Source organism: Solea senegalensis, linkage group LG4 (assembly GCF_019176455.1).
Source record: "Solea senegalensis isolate Sse05_10M linkage group LG4, IFAPA_SoseM_1, whole genome shotgun sequence".
NCBI classification, from domain to species: Eukaryota; Metazoa; Chordata; class Actinopteri; order Pleuronectiformes; family Soleidae; genus Solea; species Solea senegalensis.
Window position 1 is genome coordinate 199,172 of NC_058024.1, and position 15,518 is coordinate 214,689.

At 39.6% G+C, this 15,518-nt stretch overlaps 1 protein-coding gene across 2 annotated transcripts; it reads left to right on the plus strand.

The window, feature by feature from the left end:
* Positions 1–250: 250 nt before the first annotated feature.
* LOC122768097 (SRSF protein kinase 2-like) lies at positions 251–13,654 on the plus strand. Of its 2 annotated transcripts, XM_044023797.1 has the most exons (16): positions 251–404; positions 715–930; positions 1,756–1,970; positions 2,050–2,158; positions 2,235–2,322; positions 2,520–2,607; positions 3,307–3,413; positions 3,514–3,673; positions 3,787–3,812; positions 3,908–3,964; positions 4,972–5,248; positions 5,327–5,424; positions 8,903–9,010; positions 9,077–9,146; positions 9,230–9,322; positions 10,562–13,654. In XM_044023797.1, the coding sequence occupies exons 2-16, from the start codon at positions 791–793 to the stop codon at positions 10,744–10,746; spliced, it is 1,821 nt and encodes a 606-aa protein (XP_043879732.1). In that variant the 5' UTR covers positions 251–404; positions 715–790; the 3' UTR covers positions 10,747–13,654. The 2 variants fall into 2 exon arrangements, with proteins under 2 accessions (XP_043879732.1, XP_043879731.1); XM_044023796.1 differs by having other exon boundaries at positions 8,903–9,146.
* The last annotated feature ends 1,864 nt before the right edge of the window (positions 13,655–15,518 follow it).

Sequence of the window (15,518 nt, forward strand, 5' to 3'; positions counted from 1 at the left end):
CTCCACACATGGTTTCACTTGTCACTTTCCTGGGTTGGTTCAGCGATGATTGTGATATCTGCAAGTAAAAAACAGGAGTGACAGGATTGAGGATAAAAAATGCTGAATAAAAAAAACAAGAGCTGAAAAAAAGGAACTTAGATGTGAAGAACTCACCAGAGTTGATGGGAGGGGAGGGCACACACGTGTCTCTGCACAATAGCACATAGACACACACAGTCACGAGTGCGTGTGAAAAGAGGGAGAGGAGTATGGTGTGATTTATATTTTTCTGATGATGATGATGATACAGGTCATGACCCTTTGCCTCCACTGAAGACTGCACAGGATAAGGACATGTAAGTGATGATGAGGACGAGGAGGTGGAGGAGTGGTGAAGGACGTCCCCATCCAATGCCTGGAAGGTAAATATTGACCATATCTAATAATGTTGCAGTGCTTAAAATACGCTTAAAATGCTTCACATCATTTAAAACCAACACGGATGCATCTCCATTTGCTGCCTATACAATCTGTGCACTAGGTATGAAAATGAAGTTTCAAATGATTTTTTGTTTGTATTTGGACAAACAAAAATCTAACACGGCATCATGTTAAATCTCTGCTTCATATGTTCAGAGTGTACAAACAAAGAAAATAATCAGGAAAGAATAAAAGTGCTCCAAGTAGGTCACCATGGTGTCTTTTTCTTTTTCTTAAAACACCCCTGAATAGATGAGGGACTGACCTTGTCACCACCTTTAGAGCTGGCAGCCATGAAGTGAAAAATGCTGTCAGACACTAACACACCATGAAGCAAGAGCAGCTATTCCTGGACCTGACTGAGTGTCAGACACAGGCTGCAGAGCAGTCCAGCAGCTCCACTGTCCACGTGCCAAATTCCTTTTTTACTCCACCAAATATTAAACCCTGGATTTATTATTCACAGCGGTGAGTAGTTTCTTTAATGTTTTGTGATACTAAGTAAGACATAGAACACCTTAAAAAATGATACTATTTTACTTCATGTGTCTGTGAGATCAAAAGCCAAGAGAAGTCAGTAAACAGATTACATGAAGGCAGTTTACATGAATTAAGTCCAGCAGATGAGTGTACTTGTATGTAGTTTAGCTGTTTAACTATCTACTAAAACCCAGCTCACTTTTCTTTATCATACTGTACCAAAATAATAATAGTGATCATTAGCTTGTCACATATTTATATTTGTTAGGAAACTGACAGCAAATAGTTAATAAAAATGCTCATAATGAATACGCTGCACTGTCAATATGTGGCAGGGTTTTGTATCCACTATAACCATGACTGATGTTTTCTCTCTCTGATTACTTCATCCATCTGCACATAAATGTAATAGATAATCATAAATAAGCCAGTTTTACTTATTGAGTGCAGTGAGAGATACTGTATATTAAAGAGTTTGCATTTCATATCAGTTTACTTTCTCATAAAATACTGACAGTATCGGTATCTACATTTCTCTTGATAAACTAAAATAGTCAAATAATTTGAATAGTTAATCCTTCGAGTTTGGAGTGTGGGGGCTGCTCTGTAGCAGTGCTGTTTCAGGAGGAGTTCAGTTGCAGCTGGGTCAGTTTACGTTGCCATTCAACAAGCTATAAATAAACACACAGCTACTGGTCCCTTTGAATGCAACCTACTGCTATCAGCATGAACCAGAACAAACAGCAACAGAATTATTCTTTCAAACATACAAGACCATCTTCCATTTTAACTTCCAAATCAATTGTGTTGTAGCTCTCTCCCTACAGTTGGCCTCATGTCGTCGTCATATGCTGCTGCTATATCAGCCCTCCTCACAGCCAGCTCCTCACCGGTCAGTCCCAGCCCTCAACTCTCCCGAGGCACAGCGAGGAGTCCTGAACATTCTCCTCGGCCCTACAGACCTCAGTCACCAGATCCTTTAGGATCATATGAGGAACAACAGGAGGATCCCGCAGACTATGACACGGGTAGGCATCAAAGGCAGTGCCAAACACCAACACACAGCTGAGGTGTCTTCTTTGATGCAGCTGGCATCGTATGTTGCAGGTGGTTATTACCTTGTGGAGATTGGAGAGATTTTTGTTGACCGTTATCAAGTAGTGAAAAAGTTGGGATGGGGTCACTTCTCGACTGTGTGGCTTGGCTGGGATATGGTGTAAGTACAAGTTTAACCTTTTAACTTTACATAATACACAGTAAGATAACTGAATACAGTGGTTGTTTACCTGCAGGAAAGGGCATTTTGTGGCTCTGAAGATGGTGAAGAGCGCTAAAACATTCACAGACACAGCACTGGACGAGATCAAGCTTCTGAAATGTGTCAGTGTAATTACATGACTCACCTCTATAATTATGTATGTAGACTTTTTTGTTGTTTGAGTTTGTAGTTGACAAAGAAAAAGCCAAGTGATTACTAATATATGTATATATACATATATATACTGTATATTTAACACAAGGATGACATAGTCAGCATCTGATTTATGTACATTAAACATTTTTTAAATGAACATCAGGTCAGGGACAGTGACCCCAAAGACCCTCAACGAGAAAGAATTGTGCAGCTCATTGATGACTTCAGGATCTGTGGAGCCAATGGAGAACGTATCCTTTAAGCCTGAGAAACACCACCTTGATGGTTGGTTGTCATCTTCTGGGCAGCTGTGAATTGTTGAATTGGTAATGCTATTTGTTAATTGTTAAGAGATTGGCTGTTTAGAACCAGCCAATCAGTTATGGTTATTCTCTGTCTGGGTCAATGGCTTGCAGACATGTTCAGGACGAGCCCTTGGTCCCACATATCAAGTTTCGAGCCGATCGGTCGAGTTACAGGGCACTTAAAACGGTGGCGAAATTGAAAATGGCTGACATCACATTGGGTCAACTCTGTGTTTGTACATGTGTTCAGGGTTGGTCTCTTGTGTCACATATGAAGTTTTGTGCCGATCAGTCAATGTACGATAAAGTTATAGCGCACTTCCTGTTTTGTGGTGAATCGCTAAAATTCGCCAAAATTCTGAATCTGTGAAACATTTCAATAACGTTTCAGTAACTTTTGATCTTGGATGGGTCGAGTACAAATCGACACGTTTTTTTGTGTTGCTACGATAAACGCCCTCAGTAGAGTTTATTCACTTACGAAATTTGCAAAACCCCAAGATGGACGCCAAATTCAAAATGGCCGATTTCTTGTTGAGTCGAGGTCATGGTCCCAAAGGAATAGGAGGAAAGAAAATATTCAAGACATTTTAGTGAGTGTGTTCACTACAGTAAGTAGTTAAGGTCCTTAATTGCTTTTATCAGATGTATGCATGGTTCTGGAGGTTCTTGGTCACCAGCTGCTGAGCTGGATAATCAAATCCAACTACACTGGCCTCCCCCTGCCCTGCATTAAGAGCATCATCCGACAGGTGCTGTGCAGCCCTCTATTCTCTTTGAAATGATTACACGTGTCTTTCATCACTTACTGCTCCTGACTGACAGTGACTGCATCTTCATTCATCATCTTAGATTCTGCAAGGTTTAGATTACTTGCACACTAAATGCAAGATAATCCACACTGACATCAAGCCAGAAAACATCCTCTTGAGGGTGGATGAGCTTTATCTACAGAAACTGGCTGCCACTCACAATATCTGGCAACTGCCAGCGTCCCCCACTAGCTCCTCAGGTTAGTGATGAGGTGCATGTATATCCTCAGTATCATCTGTGTCTAAGTTAAATTAAAGGGGAAGGCATGAGCTAAATGCATAATTTTTCATTAATTTTGTCACTTTCTTCCAGTACACAGGGGCTGCAGAGAAAAGAAGGTCTGTCGCATCAAAATATGCTTTGTTCTGTATCATGTCATTGTCACACGTTGTAACACATGATGATTTGTGTTGTCTTGCTGTGAATTCTGAAGAGTTCGTCCAACTTCTGGGGGAAGCTGACCGGAGTTTTTCACACTTTCGGGGAGTGGGTAAGATGTTTTGTTGGGTTTTTGCATTTACACCTTGATGATGCATTAAACCTGGGATACACCAGATGACCTACAGTCATCAGACATTTAACTAACTTTGAGGCATATAATAATTCTGCAGGACAGGTACTGCTGTACATCCTGCTATCTCACCTGGACAGCCTGGCTCCATATTGTAACATACATTTAATAAACCATATTTATAGAAGACAGCTGAGGTTCTGCATTCATTCACAAAATGTGATGTATCCATCACTATTGTAATTAAAAAAAGAAATGTTGAAATGATCTGTGATCATGTTGTCTCGGTCTGGAGAGAATCTTGTGTCACCTCAAAGTGAAGTGCAATCCAGTCAGACCCACTGTCATTGATTAAAGGTCCACTCTGTAGAATTTAGCAGGATCTATGAACTGAAGTTTTAAACATCATTTGTATGCAAGTTTTCACTAACTTGATAATTTAGTACTGCCGTTTTTTATAACCTTAGAATGAGCCTCTCATATGACATTGGAAGTATGTTCTCCTGCATACATTAGCACAGAATGAACAATGAAATAGTGGCTATACAAATACATGTTTTTATGTGACCTGAGGACAATTGTAGCGTCTTATATACAACTGAATGGGAAAAGTGAGGCAAAAGGTTTTCATTTGGGTGCAACTTCACCCCGAGATGTCACTGAATCCATACACTGCTCTTTTAATGTCCCTCTAACGACCTCCAAGTAGTTTCAACATAGCCACTAGTTTGCTGTACAACATGTAGACGAAGGGATTAAAATGCAGGCTAAACTAAACTAAACTAAAATATGTATAATCTGTATATAATCAAACACGAACAATGATGAATACATTTTCACCTTTCACCTTACACCTTTAATATACAGTGTCTTTTTGACACCACCTTTCATTTGCATGAGTTGCAGCACTTTAAGAACATGATGATGAGTCACTTTACGTTTCCTACATATCCTGATTAATGCAGTGTTGGTTTTCCGCCCTGCAGTCCAGCAAGATGAACCCACTGATGAAGAAAGACAGGCCTCATCGAGGGCGAGAGTCCACACCGGAGCACAAACACGCACAGTCTCACCTCATGGGCGCTAATCTCACGTTAAGGAGGCGGACCCTGCTGTTAGAGGACAGACTGGACCACAGAGACTCCATCTGCTCATGGCCCGACCTTGATACAGATGCGTCTGTCTCTCACTCTAGATCAGTGTTATTAAATCATACTGCACAGTTACCATCATCATCATCATCATCATCGTCATCTCCCAGTGGTAAATTTCAATCCCTCTAAACTCTGGTTATGAAAGTTATACATTCTCTTACACATCAAATTCTTCACTGTGTTTCAGGTCTCAGTGGTTTGGATGTTCCTTTGGACTTACTAAATCCAGAGAACGCTGATAACATCAAGATCAAGATTGCTGACCTGGGCAATGCCTGCTGGGTGGTGAGTGATCTAGACAGTCTTCAATCTAGATTCAATGCAACAGGTGTTAGAGGTTTATTTACATCAAAATCTGCATCAGAATACCTGGGTGAATTACATTTTCTCCTTTATAATTCCCCTCTGAGGGATGAATGTAGTGAACAAGCACACCATTGATGAGGTGGGAAGCTCAGTAGCTTAACAAGCATCCTCCTGTTTGACCCAAGGCTCAGTTCCACCCATAACGTCACCTATATCACCTAAACCCTTGGTTTCACTTTATGGATTCTGTTGGCATCTGCTGCCCTCAAACTGCTGCCCCAGCATGCCCCAGCAATCAGGATAACACTGGCCACCACCGACTTATCAAACTGTACTAAACACTTAATTCCGCTGCTGTTTCGCCACCAAACACAAAGTGCCCTTTAACTCGCCCGTACATTGACTGATCGGCTTGAAACTTGATATGTGAGACCAAGACCCCGCCCTGAACAAATCTGCAAGCCATGACCTGCACACAGGAAGTAGGTCGCCCGATACAGGAAGCGCCCTGTAACTTGCCCGTACATTGATCGGTTGGCTCTTAAACTTGATATGTGAGACCAATTGCCTGAACACATCTGCAAACTATGGCCGTTTCTCAATATCCATACTTGTGCATACTTGTGCATACTTGTGCATACTTGTGTACTCTCATACTTGTGAAACATCAGTAGCATCTGTTCAAGTTCTGTTCCAATTCTCAAGTCTGTGAGCAGCGAGTACGGTTCTCAAACCCGGAAGTGTTCTCACGCCCGTTTTACCAAGTATTCATTGGGTGGTGACTTGAGCGTACTTGGGAAAGCAATGTATCCCAGAATGCATTTCAGCGGAACATAGCAGCAGATAATACAAATAAGTAAATATTTTTCTCTGTCCTCGAACAAAGTTTTAAGATAATTTGAGGTGAGAAATCAGTCATTTAGAATTCAAGCATGTGGTTTGTGTACTAAGATCTGACGTATTTATAGTTTGACAGCGACTTTTGTCTGAGGTGATAAGCTCCGCCTCTGCGGACACTCGGTGCTCACAGTGCCCGATGCAGAGCAGCGTTACCTCGGCCTGTATTGATGAAATGATCCGCTGGCTCAGACGACGCTGTCATTGGATGCTCGGTGTGATCCATAGATTTGTTGTTGACGTGTTGCACCTGTATTTAAATATAATATGTACATATATATATATATATATATATACATACACACTACATTGCTGTAATATATTTATTTTCCACATTGTACTGTACATTTTATTAAAATTAAATTAATAAATAAAGTTAAATATTGAAAATGTGAAAATAATAACTATATATATGCATTTACTAAAAGTATTTCATATTTTAATTTATCAACACTGTAGGTGGCGGTAATTCAAACAGTAGAACAAGGAAGTAGCTGCTGTTCCAATTGAAGAATCATACTTGTGTACTCTGTACTTCCCAAGTACGCAAGCACATCTTTGAATACTTGGGCATTGAGAAAGGGCCTGAGACCTGCACACAGGAAGTACATCCTTCCTGTAGGTCTTCCCAGACAGAAAGTGCCCTATGACTCGCTCGTACATTGACCGGTTGGCTCGAAACTTGATATGTGAGACCAGGGACCTGCACTGAACACGTCTGCAAGCCATGACCTGCACACAGGAAGTAATAATAATGAGAAGAATAATAAGAATAATAGGGCCACACAGTTGGTGTAGTGGTAAATATATATATATATATATATATATATATACATATGGTAAATATTGTAAATATTCCATGTAATATTGAAATAAATGTGATGTGTCTCATACTGAGAGACAACATGGACAAGAAAAACAATGTTCCTTAAATGTTACTAACCTGGAATATGATTTACAATTTATGATTTGAACAGAAATAATTTCTTCAGCAATAAAACAATATTTCTACAACAATAGTTTAACAACAATTTGCAAGTCAGAAGCAGGTTAGAAGCACAAAGAAAAACATTAAAACATTAAAAATCAGTGACAGCCCTATTGTTGTGTGCGTGGAGAGGCTGCTGAAAAGGCTTGATCTCCCATTGTGTGGAGTTTGGTCATGAGGGGAACACAGACTTTATGTATTTGTGGATTGGAGGCTTCTTGATGTGGATTGTGGAGCTTGTCCATGCATGCACTGGTGAGTCAGCAGGCAGATTTTGTATTTGAGGTGGATGGGGAGCCAGTGAAGTGTAGTAGGTGTGATCAGTATCCTGCCAGCACTGGTTTGGATATGTTTAAACATTTGAAGACTCCTGCCAGGGATCCCACTGAGGAGTGCAGTACAATAATCCAGCCTGGAGGAGACAAAGGCATGGACCAGCCTTTCAGCATCACTGAGGTAACAGGAGGGGCGGAGCTTAGCATTATTCCTGAGGTGAAGGAGGTCATGGAGGACCCAAAACCAATCCAGAGAGGTGTCAGAAAATCCAACGATGTGCTGGAGACGATGGAGGCGGCTGTGAGGTCCAGGAGGATGAGAAGTGATGGAGAGCCCTGGTCCATGTTTTTGTTTTTATCTATTGACAGCCCTAATAATTATACATTTTATCTTTGGCGCCATTCTCGACTCTCAATGTCACCTCAAAATACAATACAAACAATAAGATAAAAAGAAAAGTCAATAAAAATGGAATGTGCAGTGTGGTCATTAGGAGTTTGACTCACCTGATGAAGATCAGGTGAGTCAAACCTGATCTTCAAACCTGATGTAAGCACTGCAAATGTAATTCTATGACCATAGAATCAATTGAGAGTAAAACACGGTGTTTGCCTTGTTCTACACAGTTTGGTGTGTTACTACCTTTGTAGTCATCCTGTCCACAGACTTGTATCACAAGGTATGGTGACTTCAGCTTTTGTTATCCCTGTTTTGGAAGAGATAAAAACTGGTACAAGTATTAACCTAGTATATTTGGATGTGCTTTTTTCTTTCCTTTTTGTACCTTTACTATATTTGTGTTAAGCTGGTTATTTGGTCTATTACTGTGACTGGGAGCCTTCTTGGTTAGGACTATCAAGGGGGTGCACTACCTGGAGTTTTTGGAAACAGGGTTTAGCCTGCAGCTTACCTCAGGGAGAGGCTCCGTGTTAATACTAACACGGTGTATGACTGGGATGTTATAGGTTGATACAACCCCAGACAACTTTTTCTTTGTGTTTTCAGTCCGTCTCACTTTACAAGTACAATGTTGCTGTTGCCTCCGTCTGTCTTTACATCAAACGATTCATTCACTGTGTGCAGCCCAGGAATGTTAGCGGATGAAATGAGATCTAAACTGAGAAGCTGTTAGAATCAATCAGCATGGTGTGAACTCATTTGACAATTGAATGTAAAAGAGATTTTTTTATTTTAAACATTTAAAACTGAACACTTTTAAAACTTAGTATCCAGTAGCTGCTACATTTAGATGCATTTAATTATAACCAAATAAACTGGACTCTATCTTGTTGTCAGCATAAACACTTCACTGAAGACATCCAGACTTGTCAGTACCGCTCTGTGGAAGTCTTGATTGGTGCTGATTATGACACACCAGCTGACATCTGGAGCGCTGCCTGCATGGTGAGACAAACACTTTTCTTTCTAACGTTTTCCACTGTTGAATACATGTGTTCCTCTGTCCTGCAGGCGTTTGAGCTGGCGACTGGGGACTATTTGTTTGATCCCCAGTCGGGAGCCACATTCTCCAGAGAGGAAGGTTTGTTTCTTTCATGTCACATCTTTGTCTTTAAATAAACCAAATGTACATACCAATACATTATCTGCCTTTTTCCATCCCAGATCACATTGCCCACATTATTGAGCTGCTGGGACCCCTGCCTTTACAGTTTGCTTTATCAGGGAGAAACTCCAAACAATACTTAAACCAAAAAGGTAAATTTAATAACGAAACACTTTTCATAACAACATGGTAATATAATAGTTTTAATTTTGTAATAGAGGTGATTTTATTGAAATACATCTTACACAGAAGTTGCTTCATAATAACAATGTATTAGTGTATAATGAGGAGATAACATCACAGTAATGCCATGTTATTGTCAAGACTAATGTCAGTGTAATACCTTCACATAACAAAAGGTTTGTGAATCTGAGTTGACAATCAGTATATTATTGAATATATTGTGTATTATTGGAAAACCCAGCCACGGGAGGGCCACATCTATTGGTCTCCTAGTGCAGGGGAGGGTTGCATCAGGAAGGGCATCCGGCATAAAACATTTGCCAAAACAAATATGCGGATCACTAAAAACAATACTGCCATACCAGCTGGGTCGAGGGCAGGGTCAACATCCTCTGTGTGTGTGTGTATGTGTGCTCTTGGCCAACAGCAAGTCAGTGGAAAATAGGTATTGTTGTCAAGGGGAAAATTGCTTTTTGGACCGCATGAGTATTTTTTGTTGCAGTACCACGAGTAGCCACCATTTTCAGCACGATAAAACTTGTGGGGTAAAAAAATCCGGTGCAGAGAGCGATGCCTTCACTTATACTTCCAGAGCCAGAGCCAGTGGATGCCGTCTCCTGTCCTACACCAGCCGTTAGTGTGTGTGTGTGTGTGTGCGAGGAAAAGTAACTAATAAAGTTCATTTTAATGTCACTAATTACTTTTGTAAAAGAGTAATCAGTACAGTAATTTGATTATTCTTTCAAGGAGTAATCAGCAATTAGATCACATTTTATTACACAAAAACAGTGTACGGCAAGTTACTCTGGAAATGTGATCTAATTGCTGATTTTAACTTAAACTTCACATGAACAGTATGAAATATTATGGTATGGGACATAAGGAAGGATAGATTTGAATTTTATAATATTTTAATCATACATTTTGGTTTACAAACATTTTCATGTGAAGGTATCACACTGATGAGGTCTATATTCATCTTAATTACTGAACTGTTACCTGGATATTATTTACTAAAATACTATCTCCTTATTACCTTTGCTAAGCTATTAGCTGGTGATAACCATACAAATACATTACAACTTTATTGTAATGTAAAAAGTTACCAATTATGCAAAATAATTTGGACACTTTTCCAATACTAAAAATATAATATAATAATAATTTATATAATAAAGTATATTTTCTTTTCTTTTAACCTTGTCCAGGACAATTACGACACATCTCAAAGCTCAAGCCATGGAGCTTATCTGAAATCCTACAAGATAAGTATGAGTGGCCACGGGAGGAAGCTGCCAGGTTCAGCTCTTTCCTCTTGACTATGTTGGAACTGCTACCAGAGAAAAGAGCCACAGCTGCTCAGTGTCTTAAACACCCATGGATCAGCTTGTAGACAGTCTCTGTAGATTCTAGCTCTCTGTTCAGTGTTAGACTCAGGTCTGGGTCATACTTTTTACACCTACATACCTGCAAAGGTCTGTTGTGGTCTGTGTGACGTAAATGTCATTGTCTCCTGCTGTTGTTATCCATCTATGTCTGCAGTGGTGCATGGTGACCCTTTGTGGATGGACCCCAGGGAGCATGTGTACTCAGTGCACATGCTCCCTGTTGCACTACACTTCCCAGTCCAGTTGGCGGTGCACTCTTGATTTTGTAAAAAGACACTGAGATCTGCACCAGACAGCACAGAATAGCTTTGTTCACCGTGGTGAGCTAAACAGTGATTGAATAAATTCGGCAAAATTCTCATTTCCAAGGAAGCTCCGCTTCTCTGGGAGTCACTGGAGCAGTGGGTGGGTGTGGAACCTTTTCTGTCTCAGTCCCATGTGGATTTTGCAGTTGAAGTCATGAATCAAAGAGTAAACCTCAGTGATATAGACCATGTCTGATTGTATATATTACACACTGTAAATAAAAGCACTACAGTTTTAGCACATTTGTTTTTTTCAGTTGTTAGTTATCAATGTGATTTATGTGGATCGGGTGGGTTGACACAAACACAACATTTATGACATGATGCAGAACATTTATACAAAAAGAATGGAGGGCAGAATTTATGTATAAATAACAGGACCTGAAATCAACTTCCCCTGATTTAAAGACCAGCATCTGCCTCTAATAAAAATGGGGGAGAACTCTACTGAAATAGAACATGAGGTGCAAGATCTACAAATGTTCATTTGTAAACACATTTGTAACGTGTGTGAAAGTACAAAGTGACAAAATTTGAAAAGTATATTGCATAGTTGATGGAGCAGCTGTGGGACGAATCTGCTGCTGGTATCATGCACACAGTTTTTGCCAAGCTAATACTTATTAGCTGAAAGTTGAAAGATGTCAAATGATGAATGTGTATGTAGACGACTATGTATTATAACACTTTTCTAGTCTTGATGACCATTTAAAGCTGCTGTACACTACATGTGTGCAGCTCATTTTCTTTCTTTTTTTGAAAATGCACTGGAAAGACTGTTTATTGGCATTTTTAGTTAAACAAATACAAATCACTGTTATGCTTTCAGGCACAAGACTGGTGGACTGAAATGCACGACTCCAGACAATATAAGGTTTAACAAAAAGTTTATTTAATAAGAGTAGATACAAAAACACTCTCAAGGAGGATCAAAAACTTGAACAAAAAACACTCACTGGGAGGATTCCAGTGTGACTGGCCATTGTGATGTGCCTCTCGTGACATCACAATGGCACAGTCCCCAGGTTTTACACCAAATAAAGCTATCAAAGCAGGTGAATCAATAACCATACTAAACACCTCACTCAAGGAGTTAAATATTGTAAGCCGGAATGAACCAAGTCCAAAACATGTGTATTTATGTCATAGTCACATATAGGATTAATACTGAGGTAAATCTTAGCCTGTTTGGCTTTGGTTATGTGAACACAGTAAGGCCATATCTACTACATGAAGAAGATGAGTGGACTTGCTCTAAAACTGATTTCCACAAATCATCAGAGAGAGGTGTGCCAAGATCTCCCTCCCAAAGAGTCCTAATATTGGAAGTGGGCTGAGGATTTATGTTGGTTAGTGTGTCATGGAGCCTTGCGATGGCACCCTTATGACTTGTCTTTGTGGCTAGAAGAGTATCTAGGGGTGTCTCTGGAGGTAACTCAGGGAAGAATGGTAACCTTTTCAAATAAAGTCCCTGATCTGAAAGTGATGTGATTGGGGTCACAGCTGATGCAAATACCCCCTCAATATACAAATTGTTAACCACTCGTATTCCGTTCCATGCACAAAAAGACAGATCTAACTGGTCTGGTGACACAATGGGTGCCATTAAGGAGGCTTTCTGCAGGCCGAATTGCTTCCTAAACTGTGACCAAATTTTAAGTGTGTGAGCAATGACCAGATTAATGTATGATATTGAATGACTTTATTCCTCCCCTAGGGGGGAAACACACATAATACACATAATGATATATGAGTTGCCATAGAGGGAAGTAACTAAATGGAGAAGTAACTAAAGAGTGAAAAGGGAGACCTTGTTCTTCTATCCTTACCCACTCAGGTGCATGCTCAGGAGGATTGCTTTGGACATGTGTGATAACTTTCTGAATGTTGCTGGCCCAGTAATAATGGTTCAAAGGGGAAAACTTCACCTTTTTGCATATTAAGCTTGTAGCCGGAGAGTTTCCTGAACTCGTCCAGCTTAGATAGAATAGATGGAAGGGACATTGCAGAGTTGGTAATATATAGGAGAAGGTCGTCTGCATAAAGTGACACCTTGTGCACCCGTCACTTCAGATTATTTCCTCGAAGGAGCGACTCTTGAAAAGGTGTCAAAAAGGAAGCCCCATTCGAGAAGGAGTGTCATCCTTGAATAAATCCTGTTTTATCAAGGCGCTTGCTAGGCACTGTAATCCACATTGAGTAGGCTAATTCCTTCCTCAACTGTCAATGGATTATCAAGAGTTGACCTCCAAGTGTTGGTCAATCTAGGTAAATTCAGTTCCTGGTAAAAAAGAGTCTGCTTCCTCAAGGCCGGTGGTACACTCAGATGTATATCATTTACCATAGTACTGAGCAAATGTATCATTCATTTGTTTGTGGTGAGTGACTGTGGACCCTGAAGTGCCAAAAGTCTGCCCGCTTTGTCCTCAAACTCATACACGGTATGTCTGGTTCTTAGAATCAGGTGCTCAGCTTGTGTGGTTTTAGATTTTGCAAGTGATATTTGTTGATTCAAATGAATAGATTAGTGAATGTTCACTTTCAGTGACTATGATTGTTTAAGTGATTTATGTTATTTGATTTAATAAATGATTACTTTTATTCACTTGAAGGAATACTCTGTGTCTTTTGTACATGAATACTGTGACAAGAGTCAGCGCACAGATTTATACCTTCAATACTGTTTAATAAGGATATCTTTGATATCATAGTCAATTACAGTGATTATTTAGACGATTTTTTTAAAAGGCATAGATTGATTGTATTTTCTCTGTTTTCAGGGTGGTGCCCCAATTTCATATACATATTAAATAAATAAAAATATTACAATTATTGTTTTTATTTTTTCATTTCATTTTTATCAATCAAATTATTGCCACTATTGTTGATCCCCAACAGTGCTGTGTGATAAAACTGAACATATTAGAGTGGCCTTCAAGATATTTGAAACTTAATACTTGTTTTAATGGTGATCCTTTTATTCATCCTTCATATTTTTATTTCAAATTAGATAGAAGTAAGCTCTAGTTGAAGGGATGTTTTCAATGTCAGACTTGTTAATACTAGATGTACTGCATCATCGGCATATAGTAGTTGTGTTTGTCAGTCAGAACAGATATTAGGGAGGTCGTTTATGGAGATAGAGAGAAGGAGTGGTCCCAAAGACGAACCTTGTGGGACCCCCTTCTCAACAATTAAGGAATTGGACTGACTTCCATTAAAGGTGACACATTGGCGCCTGTTATGAAGGTATGATTTGAGAAAGAACAATAGAGTAAAGTTTATTTTAGAGTAAAGTAGGTAGTGGTCAACAACATCAAAGACCTTGGTTAAATCAAGACAGGTGGCACCGGTGAGTTTACCATCCTCAGAAACAGTGAACACTTTACTGGTGAGTTTTAACAGAGATGTCGTTGTGGAGTGATTGGACTGGCATGGAGGTAGATTGTTGAAAGTTGAGACATAATGTGATGTGTGTTTGAACACTAGTTTCTCCAGGATTTTAGCCACCAAACTGATAACTGAGATGGGGCGGTAAGGGTTAATATCATGTGGTGCCCTCCCTTATGTAGTTCCATGCGGAAGGGAGGTTACAAGATGAGAAGGACAAATGAAACAGGTTGCTTAATGGGAAAGTGACACATAAGTGCAGAAATGCTGGTTGAATACATTGAAAATAACAACAGGGTCCTGAATTATGTCATTGTTGACCTGAATCTGAGTGCTGATACTTTGATTTGATTTATTAAGAATATTATTTAATCTTTTCCAGAACTTTTTTGGATTATGCATGTCTTCAGAAAGATAGGAATAAGTTGATCGATAGTGCTGATAATTAAATGTTTATTCTCATGAAGTTTTAACTTAATGAAAGAGAGATGAGGTCACTTTAGGGATGGCAGGTTCAGATGTAAGGCGAGTTGACACAAAACAAACCACACCTCCATGTCTCGTAGGCCTGTCTGCTCTATATAGTGCAAAATGATCAATATTAATATTATTGTCATGAATTTCACTATGTAGCCATGTTTCTGAAAATGTTATTACATCAGGTTTATTCTGTGAAATCCAAACTCTCATTAAACCTAGACTCCTTATGTTCAGATGCTTTTCAGGCCTTTGCTGTATCAACTGTGGATCTATTGAGAGCCCTCTGTTGAGGAAAACATTTCATAAATGAACTGTGCTGGTCTACAGGATGGTGTGTTTGAGCAAATCAAACCACAGTTGTTTTGGCTCTGTTGTCTTTTTATTACAAGTTGTGCTTTTTCCACGCTGTGACAGATTGTCAAGCAACAAGCTCCACAGTGGGAAAAATCCCCATCGTTTTTCATGAGCATATCAATGATACCAGGACAGAGGTAATGCTTTTTTTCATCAACTACATCATCTGACAGTGAAAGGTGATTTTCCAACACTCTTCCATCACCAGTCCATCTTTCTCCAGCTTCATGTTGTTGGATTGTAAAACA